General features: G+C 39.2%; 1 protein-coding gene across 2 annotated transcripts in view; it reads right to left on the minus strand.

The window, feature by feature from the left end:
• galnt14 (UDP-N-acetyl-alpha-D-galactosamine:polypeptide N-acetylgalactosaminyltransferase 14 (GalNAc-T14)) overlaps positions 1–17,981 on the minus strand; it is a 199,720-nt gene that overhangs the window by 5,319 nt on the left and 176,420 nt on the right. For both annotated transcript variants that reach the window (XM_030404699.1, XM_030404698.1), the window contains 2 exons: positions 17,086–17,230; positions 6,753–6,872 (listed from right to left, as the gene is read on the minus strand). In XM_030404699.1, coding sequence (XP_030260559.1) covers positions 6,753–6,872; positions 17,086–17,230 — 265 coding nt within the window. The remainder of the gene's footprint in view (positions 1–6,752; positions 6,873–17,085; positions 17,231–17,981) is intronic.

Genomic DNA, 17,981 nt, shown 5'->3' on the forward strand with positions numbered 1-17,981 from the left:
GAACACACCAGAGTCGTAAGAAAGACTTCCCAACTCACGGAATAGGATGAGTGAAGCATTACATGAAGTCTGAGATGTTGGAGAAATCTCATGTCCAGCAATCACTCTTGTGAAATGGGAGCAGGTGATGTTTTAAAGATTTTACTATGAAATATTTTTCCCCTGCAAAAAAACAACTCAAGCACACATAAAATAATCTTTTTTTTATGTCTTAATAGGTGTGTGGAGGGGGTCTTAAAGTTTCATGGGAGTCATTCCCATGATGCACTGGGATCAGGTCATCACAGGGTGAATGCAGATAGACCTGAAATTCCCTCCTTTGGGGCTTTTGGGAGTATTAAAGTTTCATGACTACTTCTTGGCTTTCCTACTTCAGGGGAATTTCAAGAGTCTGGGATTTCATTTCCTTTTTGTTGCCAGTCTGAGCAGACTTGTTCGCTGCAGAAAAGTAACCCGATGAATCAGTTGTTAAATAAATCCTGGCCCAAATGTCCTGCTTTTCAGCAACCTGAGAGCGCTCCTTAACAACACTAACTCTGTGATTAGTGCTAACTGTAATTGCTGACAAAAATATCTTTTAAACCAGATTGTGATCTTTTTTGAGTTATTACACAAACATGTTTTGTTTTTATTTGGGATGGTCTTATGCCTCGCTCTAAGGATTCTGAAGCTACAGCTAATGCAGTACAGTTACCATGGTTACGGGTGTTGTTCTCTATCACAGGGTTTGATGAAAAGGTTCCTTTTTCTTGTTTACACACATAAACACACAGTGTTAATGTCACCCTGCAGGACAGAGACTGCTCACTTTATGTCACTCACGCTCACCTAGCATTAGACATTAAAACATGACCACAGTGACCTGCTGTCTCCACTGTAGAGCAGCTGATCATCCATTCACTCACTTGTTGGGTGAAATTCTGTTCACTGTCTGGATTAGCTTGAGAGGAGAAGCTAAGGTGTTGGATGATGTACCGTCATTTCTTTAACATGCATCAACAGCAGGGGTCCCCAAACTTTTTCCCTTGGAGGATCAAAAGTGAAACGTAATGGTCGGGCCACGGGCCATACCCAAACACCTACTGTGTTCTCTGGTTAAAGTGTCAACTTACAACTTTTACCCCAAATGGATCGCTAGTTAACTTTCCTTTTCCAGGGTGACCATGCGCCAGGCAGCAGACAAAATGACTTGGTGATAGCGAGGGGATTTACCAACGTAAATGCAGATGGTTTCATGATTCTATAACTACCCACTACATTGTGCAATCAACATGTACTTCATATTGACATGTGAAGCAGAACACTGAATACTGCCAGTTTCAGTTGAAAAATGGTGCTAGGATCTGCAGTTCCCACCCAAAGTCTCCCTCTGCCCCTCTGTGAATTAGACATTCACCGTGCTCACGGAGCATTTTTACCTCACACACAATGAAACAGCATGAACAGTGATTTTAGATTTTTAAAAAAAATTATTCTTTGTTTTCACTTTTCGAAACATCTGGCAGGCCAAAATTGATCTTATGATGCTTTGGCCAGCCCCGATCTAGAGGAAGCTTTGTCTGGTTGACATTAATCCTGTACCCTCTAGTCGTATTATCTTGCTAAAATAATGTCAACGTTACATGAACAGCACTTGATACTGTTGCATAACCTAACTGTTGTTTAATGCCAGCGTCCTGCAGGTTTTTAGCTGCTTGTATCAGCTGTTTTGTTGCAGGTTCATGCTTACTTTCTAGTGAAATGAGGATGAATTAAGCTCATAAATTCTTGTGGGGACCTCTAATAACATTACTGACTGTGGCATTATGTAACTGAAAGCATGGTGCTTCTTTCTAACAGTAGTACAAGTCAAAATAATTGGTAAATCAACCTCTTAAAAACAGATATTTTTGGCCTGATCCAACGGACATGTGGTGTCAGGAACAAAAAGAACAAAAAGAGCGTCGGGTAAATCAACTTGTCATTTAATGTGTGCTAAAGAAGACATGACAGAGAGACCAGTGCATCTGAATGTATTTACCATCTCTCAGCTACAACTTGTCATGGTTATTGACATTCCTGATCAACAGGACAGGGTTCACTTGGTCCGACGTATCTCTTGGCGAGTCACACCATGGATTTAAGGCAGTATGGCCTATCTGACATACTGATTATTCCAAAGATATAAACGTCATGCATGTCATCCTCGCGTTAGTGAGAATACAAGGCTCCTCTTGAATCCATATTTTCTTCATAACAATCTATCTATATTGTTTCTCATCCTGACTACGTTGGTTTGACATCTGTTTCCTGTCTGTCCATCTTTAGAGAGAAATCCTTCCTCTGTTGCTCTTTCTGAGGTTTCTTTCATGTTTTTTTTTACCTTTAAGTTGTGTTATCTCTGCCAAAGAAGGAATGTTTCTTCATTCATGACCGTTGGTTGGTTTGTCAGAAGGATTACAACAAAACTACTGAACAGTTTTCGGCTGAACCTGTATGGAAGATGGGACATGGCCCGGATTTTAGACCCCATCAACTTTTGGTACGGATCCGAATTAAGGGACAGATCTGGGAATTTTCCTCACTTTCTTTACCATTGTGACATAAGAGGTTTTTTTTCAAGATTTTTGTTGATTTCTCAGTGAATAATGCATGGATCTTAATAAAAAAATAAATCAATAAAAACAACTGGTGGATTTAGATGGCTGGTATCTATGAGAGAATACAATTTGACATAGATCTTAGATCTGATTATCTAAGATCTTATATGTTAAGCTGTTACAGGGGGTATAAATGTTAGAGTGATACAGGGGTACAGAGTTTGATATTGCATTAGGCTTGATTCAATTCAAGGGGACCTCACCTGTCAGGCTCTAGCCGAGGTATGGGCTTTACTGAATGGCATTTAGGTTTATTGGGAGTTTTTATTGAACTGAATCGTGGGTCCTTTGCTGCATTCCCGCGTCCTTGGATTGTCGCATTTTCCGAGTTCGAAAGAATTTCTTCCAGCTTCGGTGTGTTCATGTGTAAATCAGAATGTGGGAGCAACATAGAAGCCACAAAGATTTAGTTTTGCATTTTATAGGTGTTGACAGCTGTTTCAAGAATTTGAGTGACAAGGAAGAATGAAGGAAACATTCTAATCTAAGTGGATGCTGGCTGTATTTCTGGAGCATACTTTAACAGAATACATATTCCCACTCATGTTGAAAAGTCTGTTTTACACTTTTACTTTTGCTTGTTTCTCTCTATTCCCTCTCCAACTCGGCCTGTCTCCCCTCCCTCTATTAGTCATGATCTGTTTAGTTCTCTTGTCTCCAACACTTTCTGTCTCTTTCTCAGCGTCTCTTGTCCCATCACGCTCCCTCCTTCTCTCTCTATCCTTACTATGACCTCTCTCTCTCTCTCTCTCAGCAGTGTGCATCAGTGTCTCTCTACCAGTCAGATCTGGGCTGTTTCTCCAGTGGATCTTCGCTCTAATTAGCTATCATCGCTCTACTTCCTGTCTGCTGACACAAACACACACACAGAAACACACACTTGCGCTCTGCTGGGACATGTAACAGCTCAGTGTGTGTGTGTATGTGTGTATGTGTGTGTGTGTGTTGGTACAAAGGTTTACCAGTTTCAGTTACATGACAGCGATGTGCTTCGGTGGCTCAGCTCAAATACAAACACACATGCACTGTGTGTGTGTGTGTTGTGCGTGTGCTACATTTTTTGTAGACAGTTAATTTAACAGTCTGGTATCTGATATATATATAACATGGTTGAACTGTATCTCCTCCAGCTATATAACACCTGCCTGTGTGAGATGTGTAAATTGAGTGTCTGTGTGTGTGTGTTGTGTACAGCTTACAATCATTAGTCACACTTCAGCTCTTTCTGCCTGTTTATTCCTTCATTACTGTCTCTCTCTCTGATTCTATCATGTTTATCCTTTCTTCTTCTACCTGACTTTCTTCCACTCTTCCTCCCGTCATTTCTGCCTACCTTCCTTCTTTATTCCCTTTTCCCCTCTACCTTTCTTACTTCATTCCTTCCCATTTATCTTACTTTCTTTCATTCGATCTTTCTTCCTTTCTTGCCATCTTCCCTCATTCCTCCCTTACTTCATTCCTTCCTTTATTTCTGCCTTTTACTGTTTTCCTTCCTTTCCTACTTCACTCCTTCCTATCTATATTCAGTTCTGTGATTCTTTCTTCCTTACTTTGTTTTTTCTTTCCTTCTGTCTTTCCTTTATTCCCTCTTTCTTTCCTCACGTAAGTCCTTCCTATCTATCTTCCTTCCTTTCCTTATTTCTTGTTGCCTTTCCTTTCTATCTTTCTGAATTATTTTCCTCATTTCCTTCTTTGTCTTTTCTTTATTTCCTCTTTCCTTCCTCACTTCATTTCTTCCTATCTTTCTGCCTTTCCTGTCCTCTGTCCTTCCTTTTTTCATTCTTTCCTTTGTTCCTTCTTTATTTCCTTACTTCATTCCTTCCTATTTACCTTCCTTTCTGTCATTCTTTCCTCCCTTCTCTCTTGTTCCTTGCCTTATTTATTTATTTATTTATTTTGTCTTTCTTTCCCATCTTCCCTCCTTTCACTTTCTTCCTTCCAATCTTCCCATATTTCTTCTTTCCTATCCACCTTACTTTATTTTATGATTTCTTCACTCTTTAACTTCCTTAATTTCTTCTTCCTTCCTTTCTCAACTTTTATCTTATAATCTCGTCCTCTACCAGGGTACATACAGATATCCTAAGGTTTAATTCAATACCTTTTAAGACCCTTGTTAAGACCCTTTCCATACATTTTAAGAGCTCATCGCCACTTCAAGTTCTAAACGATTACATCAGCATCACACTTTAACTTACATTAACTATTTACTGATTGTAAGATAGCACAACTTAACAGTCAGTATTATCAGATAAAAGTATCAAATTGATTTATTAACTTTTAATACTATAAGACCCTGCATACAGCCTGTTTACTTGTACCTTTTTCCTTCCTTTCTCCTCTTTCTTTCTTTCTTTCTTTCTTTCTTTCTTTCTCCTCTTTCTTTCTTTCACTAGTGTAACTGAATCTGACACGTGCTGGGACAGAATTCACTGCTGTCCTAATTTCAAGCACTGATGCGGGATGACGCTCCCAAAAAGATTCCCTCTTGACTGACATGTCTATAGTACCTCCACCTTGTCTGGTTTGGTGGTAGCAATTCTTATTCTGCCACAAGGGAACTTTATCACTAGTATAAAAATAGCCAAACCTGTCAAAGCCACAGTCTAACTATTGTAAAGTCAGGACAGAAAGGATTAAGTCTTCAGGTGAAAAATCAAGTGAAATAATAAAATACAAAAGACTTCAGATTCACAGCGTGTGATGTATTATTCTTCGCACTTTGCTTTGAGGTCCTGACGACGTGCTGCTGTGCACTCGCTGTGTGTTAGGGGGCAGAAATGAGGCAGTATATGACCAATCACCTCCCAGTTTGCTTAAGACTTTTTCCTTTACACTCTCACTTCCTCCCTTTTCTTTTAAACTCTCCCTTCTTTCTTTCTCATCCCTTTCTTTCCTCGTCGGCATCATCTCAGTCGTTCCTTCCTCCTTTTTGTTTGCTCTCCAACCATTTCACTCGTCCTTCCCTCTAATTTCTCTTTTTATTTCCTTTTGTCTGTTTTCATTCCTTCTTTCCTACTCCTTTGTATTAATTTCTATCTTTCTCTTTCTGTTCCTCAGCCACTTTCATCTTCCTCATTTCTCTCTCTTTATTTCACCATCTCTTTTCATTCCTTCTCTTCTCCTCCATTAATTTAATGTCTATCTTTCTTTCTACATCTCTTTTCTCAACCTGTTTTTCCCTTCATTATCACGTCATACTTTCCCTCTTGCTCCTTTTGTTTCCTTTACAACCATTCTCATTCTCCTTTCCTCTTATTTCTCTTTATTTACTTGTCTCTGATTTCATTATTTTTTTCTCCTCTTTTCCTTCCCCACTCATCTCTCTCCATCTTTCTTTCAGGCCACTTCATCTTTCTCACCCGTCAGCGATGAGTCACAGATCATAACAACAGCATCACACGGTGGAAATACACACACATGTGTAAAAACATTAAAAATCAATTCATGTCTGATCATATCCAGCAGACTTCCAGGAATACAAGTGGGATTAACACCCAGAAACACATTTCCACACACACACACGCAGACTGAACAGTTGGTGAGGTGTAATGAGCTAATCTTCAGCTACCTCTCGTTCTCCCTTGACTTACCTCCTCCCTCTCTCCCTCCCTCCTTTTCTCCTCCTTTTCTCTCTTCCTCCTCTTTTGTCAGTCTTGCTTCGCCTTTCCTTTCCTTTCCTTTCCTTCTCTCTCCCTCTCTCTCTCTCTTTCTCTCCCTCTCTCTTTCTCTCCCTCTCTCTTTCTCTCCCTCTCTCTCTCTCTCACAGGTGATTTATTGGTTGTCAGGTTGTTCTCTGCTGCAGGGGCTTTTGGGACGCCGTCAAGGTGCCCAGTGGTCAGGTAATGACAAGTGTGTGTGCGTCGATGTGTGTGTGTGTTAAGAGTTTCGCAAGCTGCCTGTCCAAAAAAGTGTCAAGCATCTTCCCTTGCAGCGTGAATGTGTGTGTGTGTGTGTGTGTAATGATCATCTTTATACAAATTTAGCTTTAGATTAATTAACATTTAGATTAATTTATCAACCATATGATATACTATAGTGACTGGCCTGCAGCAACGCACCACCTGTATTGTGTGTGTGTGTGTGTGTGTGTGTGTGTGTGTGAGTACAGACCTGCTTGCCATCCGCCATGTTGCAGGGCAGCAGGAGGACCTGGGAGGCAGGAAAGGTGGTGGACAGTGACAGACAGTGCTGCTGCTGTCGGATCTGCTGCCCGTGAGTGTACACCCACTCCTGGGGAGAGAGAGAGAGAGAGAGAGAGAGAGAGAGAGAGAGAGAGAGAGAGAGAGAGAGAGAGAGAGAGAGAGAAATGATTTACTTTATCACTTCAGTGTTTCAAATGTTGCTCATCAGCTGGGTTTTTGAGAACTGACATTTTTTGAGAGCTGCTCCAGCTTTAGTTTTGTTTCTGATAAGCAGTCGGGAAGATGAGGTCATTCAGGGAGAAGAGAAGAATGGAAGTGACATTTAGTTTATTTCAGTGTATTGGTTCTTCATCTGTATTTCCATGTTGTGCTCCTGTGCATTTAGAGTGCAGCAGTGCCTCTTCTGACATCTCTATAAACTGAACATCCGATTTTACAATACGAACGCACTACATGACCAAAATGATGCTAACATGTTATTCCAAAACCAAGTACATTATTCTTCAGTCGTTAAAGCCTCCACACCTCGAGTTTCAGGTTCCCCAACCAGGTGTGGGAACATGGCTGCAGGGATTTTAGTGAGGTTCAACACAGATGATAAGGGTGATAAGCTCACCAACCCTATCGTCAAAAGAATTATATGTTCCTGAATAATTACTTTCTTTAGGGTTCAATTTACAATTTCATCAAGACACTGTTGTGCTTGTAGTTTAGTTAAGTTCATAACATGTTTATATTATAAACATGTTTTTTGCTTAAAGCCCCACTCTAGTGTATTTTTGCATTTTTATGATATTTCATATTTTTCTGAGGAATATTGTTGATGAGCACTGTCAATCTTTTTTTTTTTTGACAACTTAATTTTGTACACAAGCTTAAAAAAATGTAAGCTGTTGCTGAACATTTTGAAAAAATGAATCAAAAATTGATTAATCGACAGATTGTTGCACCTCTACTTGGGACCTAACAGAGGACACTGATATCTGGTGCTTCACAAATGCTTTTCAAACAGCACAGAGTCTACCATTCTTAATAGGTTTTAAAAGGTTGGCTAAAATGATTAGTAACTAAAACTCAAAAGTTAATAGCCTTGGCACACTGTATTTTCCAAAATCTCTGTGCTTGAAAAGCTGAAGGTCTTTATCTCTAATTCTCTCCCTCATCTCTTCAAGTACCGGCAAAATAATTGACCTTAATATTGACAGAGTTTTTATTCAACACTGGGTGTCAGGGGCCACAAGTGCACCCAAATAATTTTTCATTTTTGCAGACTCTTAACTGTCATAAAATGCTGGCAGCGTACAGCCCTGATTAACAAAGATAAAGCAGCCAAAACTGAATAATGAGAAGAGTTATTAAGGAAAAGAGATCGTAGTTGTTAACTGATGAAATCTATTCTGATAAATTATATCACTTTTACAAAGAAAAAGAGAAAAAACTCAATTGTGCTCTAACATTCGAGTATTTCGTATTGTAGAAAAATGTTTGACCTTTTCTCTTTACATATCTGAACTTTCTCCTCCCTACATTTTTAAAACAGGCCTGTTACTTTAATTTAATGCATTTGAGGGGAATTCTTTTTATTTGGCGTCATTGCACGCCGCCTTCCCAACATCCCAAGACTGATTCCAAACTATCAGTGCACATCACGCACGGCAGATGTAGCGAGATGCAACAGGAGACTGGAATGGGGAGAAAAGGCGTGTTAGTGTCTCGTATCTGCAGAGACCCTGCAGCCCTCTGCCTGTGTTTTCTTATTTTCTCACTTTGTCGCTGCTCAGGACGCTTTAACAACCCAACATGTGGCTATTTGACGTCCTGGGAATGAGACTCAACAATCAACTGTCTCTGTGGTGCGTTTAGGAACAGCTGGACCAAATCCTACTGATTCTATCTTCAAGTTCAACAGTTTTTGAAATATATTAATATGATGTGAGCTTTAGTCAGTTTTGACCAGAAATGTCCACTAGAAATGTCCTTCAGAGGGAGACTCATTACTTTGATACTCTGAGTACATTTTAGAGCCTGTACTTATTGGAGTAATGGAGTTGAATCAGTACTTTTACCAGAGTCTGTTTTAGTATCTGTACTTCTACTGGAGGAAAGAATGTGTGGACGTTTGCCACCTCTGCATAGATGCAGTCTTTAAAAAATTCAAACACACACACTCAAACATGTTGTTACTGGCAGCAAATAATAATGAGGTCGAGGTTCAAAGTAACACCACCCTGATCTATTAATGATCATGTCGGAGAAGGACGTGTGAGGAAAGAAAATGTGAGCTCAGAGGGGAAACAAACACACACACACACGCATGTGCGCACACACACACACACACACACACACACACACACACAAGCACACATGCACAAGCACACACACACAACCAGAGAAAATGTATAACTAGGTCAGGGTTATTATAGTAGCTAAATTCAACTTGTCCGGTGTTTGTGTGTCTCTGTGTGTGTTTCAGGGTTTTCCACAGCCTTGGGGGACAGACAGTATAAGGGTCACACCAAAGTGAGTCACATCTTGACACATCTAGAACAAATACATGTGCACAGACTGATATTTCAAATGAAGACATAAAGAGGTGGCACATATTTTAAACCATGTTCTAGTGATAGCCAGTAGTCATCTATTTTAATTATTACCCTGTTAAAGTTAATAGTCGGTTAACCCAAACTTATCAAATATGCGATGATGAAAAACACTGAAAAGCAGCATTGTCTTATTTAAGAGGCCATTGCAAGGACATTTACTAAGTCAGGTCCTGTAAGTCTGCAAAACATTTCTGGAGCTTCACAGCAAAAGAGTGTTGCAGCATTCTCCTAAACAACTGAAGTCCGGCGTAATCCAAGTCTTGAGAAGCTGAGAGATCCCAAACTGATTTGAAGAGATGTTGCGGTTGTGCTTCAGACAGGGTGCAGAGCTTTTAGCTTAACAGTTACATTGAAGATTTAGGCTCATGTAAATAACATCTTTCCATGTCAATTTCGGATCTCAGGGATTCTGGAGACATGAATTAAGCCATTTAATGCCTTTTGGTTGCATTTTTTCAAATGTTTTAAATCAAGTCTCCAGCTCCATCAGTTGTTGAGGGGAATGCTCCATCACTGTTTTGCTGTGAAGCTCCAGAAAAGTTTTGCAGACTATGAAACTTCACCTGACTCTCCATCAGCATGGCGGGAGGACTGAGATGATCAGAATACGTCCCTCATCACTGGCTGACGGCCAGTTCACTTAATAAACAACTTAAAGGAGTAATCCATTACCAATATAGCAAGTACAAATTTTTTTCATGATTGGTTACTCAACTACTTATTTCTGCTTGAGATGATTAGTGATTTGTTATGAGAAAATAAATCATTTATTATTACATAACTATACTTCATCCTGCATTTAGAGACACATACATCTTCGTGAGTTAATACCATTATCATACTGCTATAAGCTGCTGTAAGACTGCTCATTGGCCCGTGTGGAGTGATGGAGGGTGAGAGCTGGTTGGCGGAGGGACAGTGGGAGGTCTTTTCAAAGCAGCCCGGTGATATATGGAGCTTTATCTTGAATAACTCAACACTGCGGGGTGTATTTCACCGTATGATTGATTTATTGAACTGCAGCAGAGAGAGTGACATTGAAGGTTAATTGGTGCTGTAGCTTAATATATCTTCTCTGCTGGAGCCTCCCAGGGTTCAGCTGGTGCCTTTACATGCACACCAAAGATCCAGTCTGAAGCTGTCACAATTTGTGGAACAAAATCAATTTGCTTTGCTTAAATATGTGCTAATGTCAATATCTTGGTATGGTTTCTTTGATAATTTCAAGTCTGTCCGGGTTATTATATTTTTCCATATTATCATTATTATTTGGTTTGACAGTAGATTAACACCACAATTATAATACTTATATTGCTGCATGCTCCTGCATCATAATATCAACAATACTCTGTAATCGTCATTGTATCACTTCTACTCCTATGATATTGTTATAAGCATTTTCATACGCATGTTAAATAAATATTACAATTTTAGTTATAATTTTCCTTAAGCCCAGTTCTGACAAAAGATTTGCAACAAGGCAGAACTGTTTTAGAAAGCTGCAGCTCAAGTCACTGCTCGACTTGATATTGTCACCCGCAACTCAGCACGCCAATCCGCCAGTGGATGGTTTTAAAAAAAAACATAAAGCACATCATCTGTTTCAACAACCATTAAACAACTTGTAGCAGAGTCAGTTGGTCATGACACTTACAATCTGTCAGCAGCTTTAAAAAAAAAGGAAGGAAGGAAAGACTGCGGGACAACTGTGACTGCATGACACGAGCATTTAAATGTAAATTTACCGATAAACTGCTCACACTCACTGTAACTCTCGTCTCACTCTCTTTCTCCTGCTCAGCCAAACACTCACTACCCACTCATCTTTTAGTTTCGCTGTTTCATCAGTCCTAGAAATACAACTGTAGCAAGTAGCTCACTATCCCTGTCTTCATTCATATCTTAAAGCGCTACAAATTATATCTGCCACAAAGAAAAGGCTGGCAGTTAGATCCAAAGTACAGAGAGTCGTTGCTATGGAGACCATAGAGTGTTTTGTGTATTAGGAGGTTTTCAAAAGGTTTCCGACCGGCACATTGCGAGTAGTTGCAAGTCTGACCTTGCCTCACTGTGAATCTTTGGTCTGTACAGGGCTTTATTTTCCACGTGTACATAGAGATATATCTATTCAACATTCCTCACATACTCTTTTACAAAAAACAAATATTTAATTTGTGACTTTGGTCAGTAATAGCAGTCACTCTTGTCATATAATAACCAATAGTGCAGAGGAGTTTGCTCTGTGTATGTCTTTCTAAATTTGATTTGTTTTCCCTTTGTATATCTGTGTCCTCTCTTGTGCTGCTGTACTTAATTTCCCAGAGGCAAGAAAGGTCTTATCTTATCTTATCTGAACACATGTTATCTTATCGCATCTTATTCAGGCACGCCGAGGCTCAGTATTGTATTTCTGATCCAAACACCACAGTCAAATACAGCGGAGCAGTCAAGTGAATTTATACCCAAGGCGTACAGTTTACTGTAGTTGGGTGACCTCATTAATTGCTTTTGGGATAGAGGAACCCTTGTAGACCTTTTTCTTTGTCATCAGTGCCCCGAGAAGAGCAACTCAAGCTCAGAGAGGGGAAGATGTGTTTTGTCATTAATGATTGGCAGAACTTCCCAATGTAGAGCTTCGGTAAATATCATTTAGTGTCTTCTTCTCTGCTATATCCTAGCCAGCTTGTTTCTACTTACTTACATACGTAAAGTGGCAATACCAGACAGACATACACTTCACCGAAGGTGTCAAGACCCCAAACCTCTTCAGTTCCCTTAGTCTTTGACTAAATTTGTTAAACATAAATCAGGGCTGTCCCGATGTCAGATTTTTGCTACTTGATTATCACAGCCAAACAAATTCAGGATAAGGATATCATAGTGATATCTATAGGAATTTAAAAAAACAAAAACATCTATCAATGAAATCTATCCTTAACTTTGTTTAATGTGTGTTTCTTTTTCGGAACATACATTAACCCCCGAATACGAGTGTAGGGAGGTGGAGAGGGTTTGTAACCATAATTATAATCACTATCAACTACTAGTAGTACTGGTGAAAAGGCATGAACAAAAGATGCACAAGGCCGAACATATTTGCCTCAGCATCCAGACGATATTATCATATGTGTATTATTAGCACAATATCAATATTTCACTTTTTTATACCACAGTTATCGTGAATATTGCAATACTGAGATATCCCTGACGTAACAACAACACTGTCCGTGGTACTCATTTTATCATCTGTGTGTGTTCCTAGATCCTTAAAGCAGTTGACAGCTTCCACAGTTTGGTAACACAGTATCCGTGATGAGAGCAGGTCTGTTTGGTTACTCCAGCATTGATAAACAGTGAGTCAGGCTCACACCAATGTTCGATCTTGGAAAACTGAGAAATGGTCAGAAACATCATCATCTTTATGGAAAAGAAACAGGAAAGCCAATAAATAGCTTGAAATTGTTGTGTAGTGTCATTTCACTGGTGCACACAGAGTATAGTCCTGGAGATAAAACACAGAGGCAGATCAAATTGAAAACATGATGCAAACGAGGCGATTATAGATATGAGGTTTAAGCAGTTTTAATCAGATGACTTAGTGTAATTAGACTCACTGGTTTGCAGGTAAACACGCTCAGTGGTTGTGTTGTTTAACGTTAAGCAGGTCAGTGCTGAAAAAGCCATACAAGTGCTCCCTGCTGGGTGAATGAAGATTAAAAAACAAAGTGCTGCACTCTGAGACTAAAGAATGGTGACATCTGCAGCCCCATCTACCAAGCTTTCTTTATTCTGAGAAAGTTGACTGAGCTGCTCAACATTCACAGCCACCATAACCGCAACTTCATGCTTGCGCACTCATTACATTTGGTCCAAATTGTGTTCAGAATGATGTTTTTGTGGCTCAGTGGGTCGCATTTCATGCCCGTCACTCTCCTGCTCTCCCTCGTCTTATATCCCTGCTCTGTTGTACACAGCTGTCACCCTTAAATTAAGTGAAACACTAATAGAAGAGCAGAATATATTTGACTTCGAGATGACTGACATCACAAGCAGTCCTCTCTGTTTTCTGCTGCTGTGGGTTTACAAATTGCTCTCTCCTCTTCTGCTATTGATTTTTCCCTGTATGTGAACGCTGGCGGGGCTAAATGGAGGCTTTAAAGAAATCCTCTCTTTGTTTCTGAGGGGCTGAAACCAGAGTCTTTATGTTTACGGTGGTTGTTTCGGATCATTTACACATGTTCTGCCATTAAACTATTGTAGCTGCTCTCAATATGACTAATGTGGTCTTGAAGTGTATTATGCAATTTAAAGAAAAACAACCTTGGTCTTGTTTAAATTGTTCTTCTGTCATTATTGATTAGTTATGATGCCACAACAACTGGAGTGTACGGTTCACAGAATAAATTGTCCAACACAATAGTAAATTACAACTTCATCACATCACTTTTTGGTTTTGGGGGCTACTGTTTTGTAGGTTTGAGTCTGGCATTAAGGCCAAATGAGAGGGTGGACCTGGGGAGGTAATCCTGATTGAATCTGACCGGCAACCCAAGGACACGCCACGGTACTGATTTATTAATTACAAGGTAGCCACACCTGAAAGCATCCCCTTGATTTATCATCCATTTTAGTCTAAATGGGACCATAATTTACAAAATGAACATCATGCTGTCTTGAAGAAGACTTTAAATTAGCGACTGAGACCATAAAGTCATTAGGAAACTGTTTACTGAGGTAATAAATCAAGTGAGAAGTAGGGTCATTTTCTCATGAGCTAACATAAGACAACAAAACCACTTGGTCGGTTTGGCTTAAAATAACTGTGTTTATGTTACTCACATTACTTTAGTTATGGACATATCCATATCCATTTTATGTTTGTAATACATGTGACGTAACTTATTTTCTTGTCCTTGTTGACTTTTGCTTTCATACTGGACATAAACAGTGGTCTTCCTATTCCAGTGGTCCTTGCCATCTATATTATTTCACCTAACTTGCTCCCTTGCTGCTGTAATAATTACTTCAGCCACTAGAGGTCACTGCCTAAGAGGAAACTAATAAGTATGGGGTGTTATAAGCTGCTTTCACAGCCGCCCTGCATGGTTGTGCTATTTTATTTTTTGTAAAGGACCATTTGTAAAGGACCAACTGATTTACAAAGAATGACGCATTAACATTTTCTGATCTGTCCCCTAATGGTTAACATCTGGTTAATTTAGGACCCCTAGTATTACTTGGCGAAGGTTCATGAAAGACTGAGGAATGGGGAGGAATGATTTAAGAGGAATGGTTAAAAGAAAGAAATACAGATTTTAGGTAGGAAGTGCAAACTACGTGCCCTCTATTATCATGATTTCCTGCGCTCTGTTGCCCCACTGCATACATGTGGTGCCCTATTATTTTTTTTTTGCCCTTGCTCTTAAAACATCCCGAGTCTGCCACTGAATTAAATAAAGGAGATTTTTCTTTATTGTAGAGTTTTCTTTAATTGGATATTACAAGGATGTTCACCACACCAGGGGAAGAAATGCTAATTTTTCAAGGGAGAAACTGACAGAAGAGAAAAATTAAGTAAATTGTTTACATTGAAAAACATTCTCACCTGGGAGCTGTTCAGTTCAAACCAGGCTTCTGAACATGAACAAACAGGGACCTCCCTTCAGGGCTTCTCTACAGTAGCTGGTAAGAAACACTCAATCACTCTCTTAACACAGAATTTCTCTCTGAGTACAGGGATTTAAACCAGCAACCTCGCGGTAACAGACCAGCCTCTCCAGCCTTCAGGCATTTCAGCTGCTGACATGTTAGCTTTCAGTGAGGCAGCTTGTTAGAGCAGATCACAGTCTCCACACTCGCTCTAAACATGGAATAATGAGAATCCTACGGGTATTAATTATGGCTTAGAGAGGACTGAACATGGACACACACACACACACACACACACACACACACATTCTGGTGTTTGGTTTTATTTTGAAGACCCTCTCTTAGAGAATTCTTCTCTTACAGTAATGACCGAAGAGAAGAGAGCAAGAAAGAGGTAAGACGAGGTGAGCAATATTTTCTCATCCATCTCAATTGATAATAACTGTTTTTTTCCCAGTATTTCCACTTTTATACACTCGAACTGCCTGTTTCAGAGTGCAGCCTGAGTCTGGAATGTGTGTAGAATTTTTCATGTGATAAACACATTTCCACTTGATTCTGATGCCGTATGTTTTGTTTGCAAAAATATGACCATTAGAGCAACACTGTGTCACTTATTTACCTCAAAATACCATCTTCAAAATCATGAAGATGGTACAGTGTTTTATAAAAGAGTGAATGGTGTCACTTTTGTCACTGTGTCTGAATCACACAAAATGACAATTTTTACATAATGTCACAGACACGTTCAATCACATGGACTCTAGTGAATGAAGCTGAGCAGAAACAAGGCTCTGCTCATCCTCAAAAAAAATAAAAAGTACAATTAAATAAACTGTTCAAAATAAGGAACACTACTTTTTGTCATGTTTATTCATTTATGTTATTATTAGCAATTTTAAATTGTGTATCAATTGCTTATCTTGCAAATGTCCTTGATTCATTCCAGGATTTGTACGATCTTTAATGATCTTTTCAGTTTTTCCTTTGAACTTTACTGTTTATGCCAGTAACATATAATTTACTTTAAATAAATAAAAAACATCAAAAAAAAAAAAAGGTAAAAGCAGCCAAGTGTTCAGTTTCAAGAGTCAATTGCACTTCCATGATTAAGAAAATTGAAAAAATATTAATATACATCATTTTTGTACTGTGAACTTTTTTGTGTGACTGTTTTGCAGCTGGTGTCAGAGCTCTCACTGCAATTATGTTTATTACCATTATTTCTGGTAGCTCTGAGTAACTGGAATTACTTCCACCTGACAGAAATACAAGTTTTTATATTCCGGATTACTTTCACTCATTAGCATGTTTTGCTTTTTCTACATAGCATGATTTAGTTTTCTAAAACATAGAAAGGTAGTCTGATATGACATGTTGAGGGTGGCCCTGTGTCCTGCGCTCCTGAAGATATCTGTAATGTTATAGCATTTAGCACCATTTTCCTCTCAGGCTTTTCTTTTTTTTGATTTAGCTCAAAATAATGATGAAATGCATGGAATATGTTGGTTTTTTTAGGATTTCTGTCAAAGGAACTATGTGTAGTGCATTTATTACATTTTTATAAAATGTATTACATAACAGTGTTTATATATATTATTCCTCCATTTAGAATTTTTTTCCTACACTGTTAATTTTCTGTACACAAATTGTCTTGATCCTTAATGCATAGCTTCCCCCAGTCGTAAAACTGGAGAAATAACAAAAAGAACTGCTGCAGACACAATCGCAAAAGTGAGGGAGAAATTAGAAGAATTTGAAAGATGCTAAAATAATCTAAAACTCTGACACACACATGGTGATTTTACATAACAAAGACGTAACTGAACAGTTCATTAAGATTATCTGTACATAACTGGAAGCCCCTGATGTTTGTGTTTATTTCCACATCAGCTGATGTTGACCTGTAAAACTGTAAAATGTCTTAAGATGTCTTCACCCTTCACTGAATCCCAGATGAATGTGTTTCCTGCTTTCTCATGGTATAGAGAGCTACAATATTTAATGTGCTACTAACTCAGTCATCATAAATCCACCTGGTTGACCTACCTGGTTGATGGCGGGGACCCCCTCTGTTCCTATGCAGGGAGCCAGTGTGAGGACGGGCAGATCCTGGCCCTCCACCCTGCGAGACTCCAGACAGTTCTGCCGCTGTTTGATCACCCCAGACTGAGAGTCAGAGTCGTCCGGGACCCTGACAGAGATAGAATTATTATAATTAAGGTCTCCATTGTATTGGAGAGGCAGATTTACAAAACCTAAAACAACACATGCAACAGCAAAATTGTACAGCTAAAAAGCACTAGAGGTGAGTAAGAATTTTCTTGTTCATTTGAACTGATCCTTTAATGTTTAAAACCACGTGTGGACACAATAAGGTTTTGAAGATATATCATCATAATTTTAAGATACACTAACAGCCTGTATGAGATGAGACAGAAGACTTCAATCATCTCAGTCGTGCTCCTATCAACTACATCAAGATATCACGTTAACTTTGACACTGATCTGTCAGCGCTTTTTAAAATTAGGGGCTGCACCTTTAACAAATGCCCAGAAGGCCGCGGTTCTCTAAGCTCATTACTTAAGAAAGTTTTCTCCCAATCTCCTTCTTTGATAAACTTTCTCAGTCTTTCCTGTTAAATTCTCGCCGGCGCTATAAACTCGGGCTTAAGCCCTGTAGCATTAATTCAATCTGCTATCTCTCTCTGTTTTAATAACCCGTTAAAGGTTATTCTGCGTTTTAAGGGTCAGGTCCATCTTCCCTTGAGAGCGAGCCTGTTAATTCCATTCTGGGGGATTAACACCAGCCACCAGTGGATAAATGGGTATTTAAATGTGTGTGCGAATGTGTATATGTTGAAGTGTGTGTGAAAGTGAGAGGAAGCATTTACAGTAAAAGAGAATTTCTTATATTTCTTCAAGGTATTTGTACTATGTATGTG

Source organism: Sparus aurata, chromosome 22 (assembly GCF_900880675.1).
Source record: "Sparus aurata chromosome 22, fSpaAur1.1, whole genome shotgun sequence".
In the NCBI taxonomy this organism is placed as follows: Eukaryota; Metazoa; Chordata; class Actinopteri; order Spariformes; family Sparidae; genus Sparus; species Sparus aurata.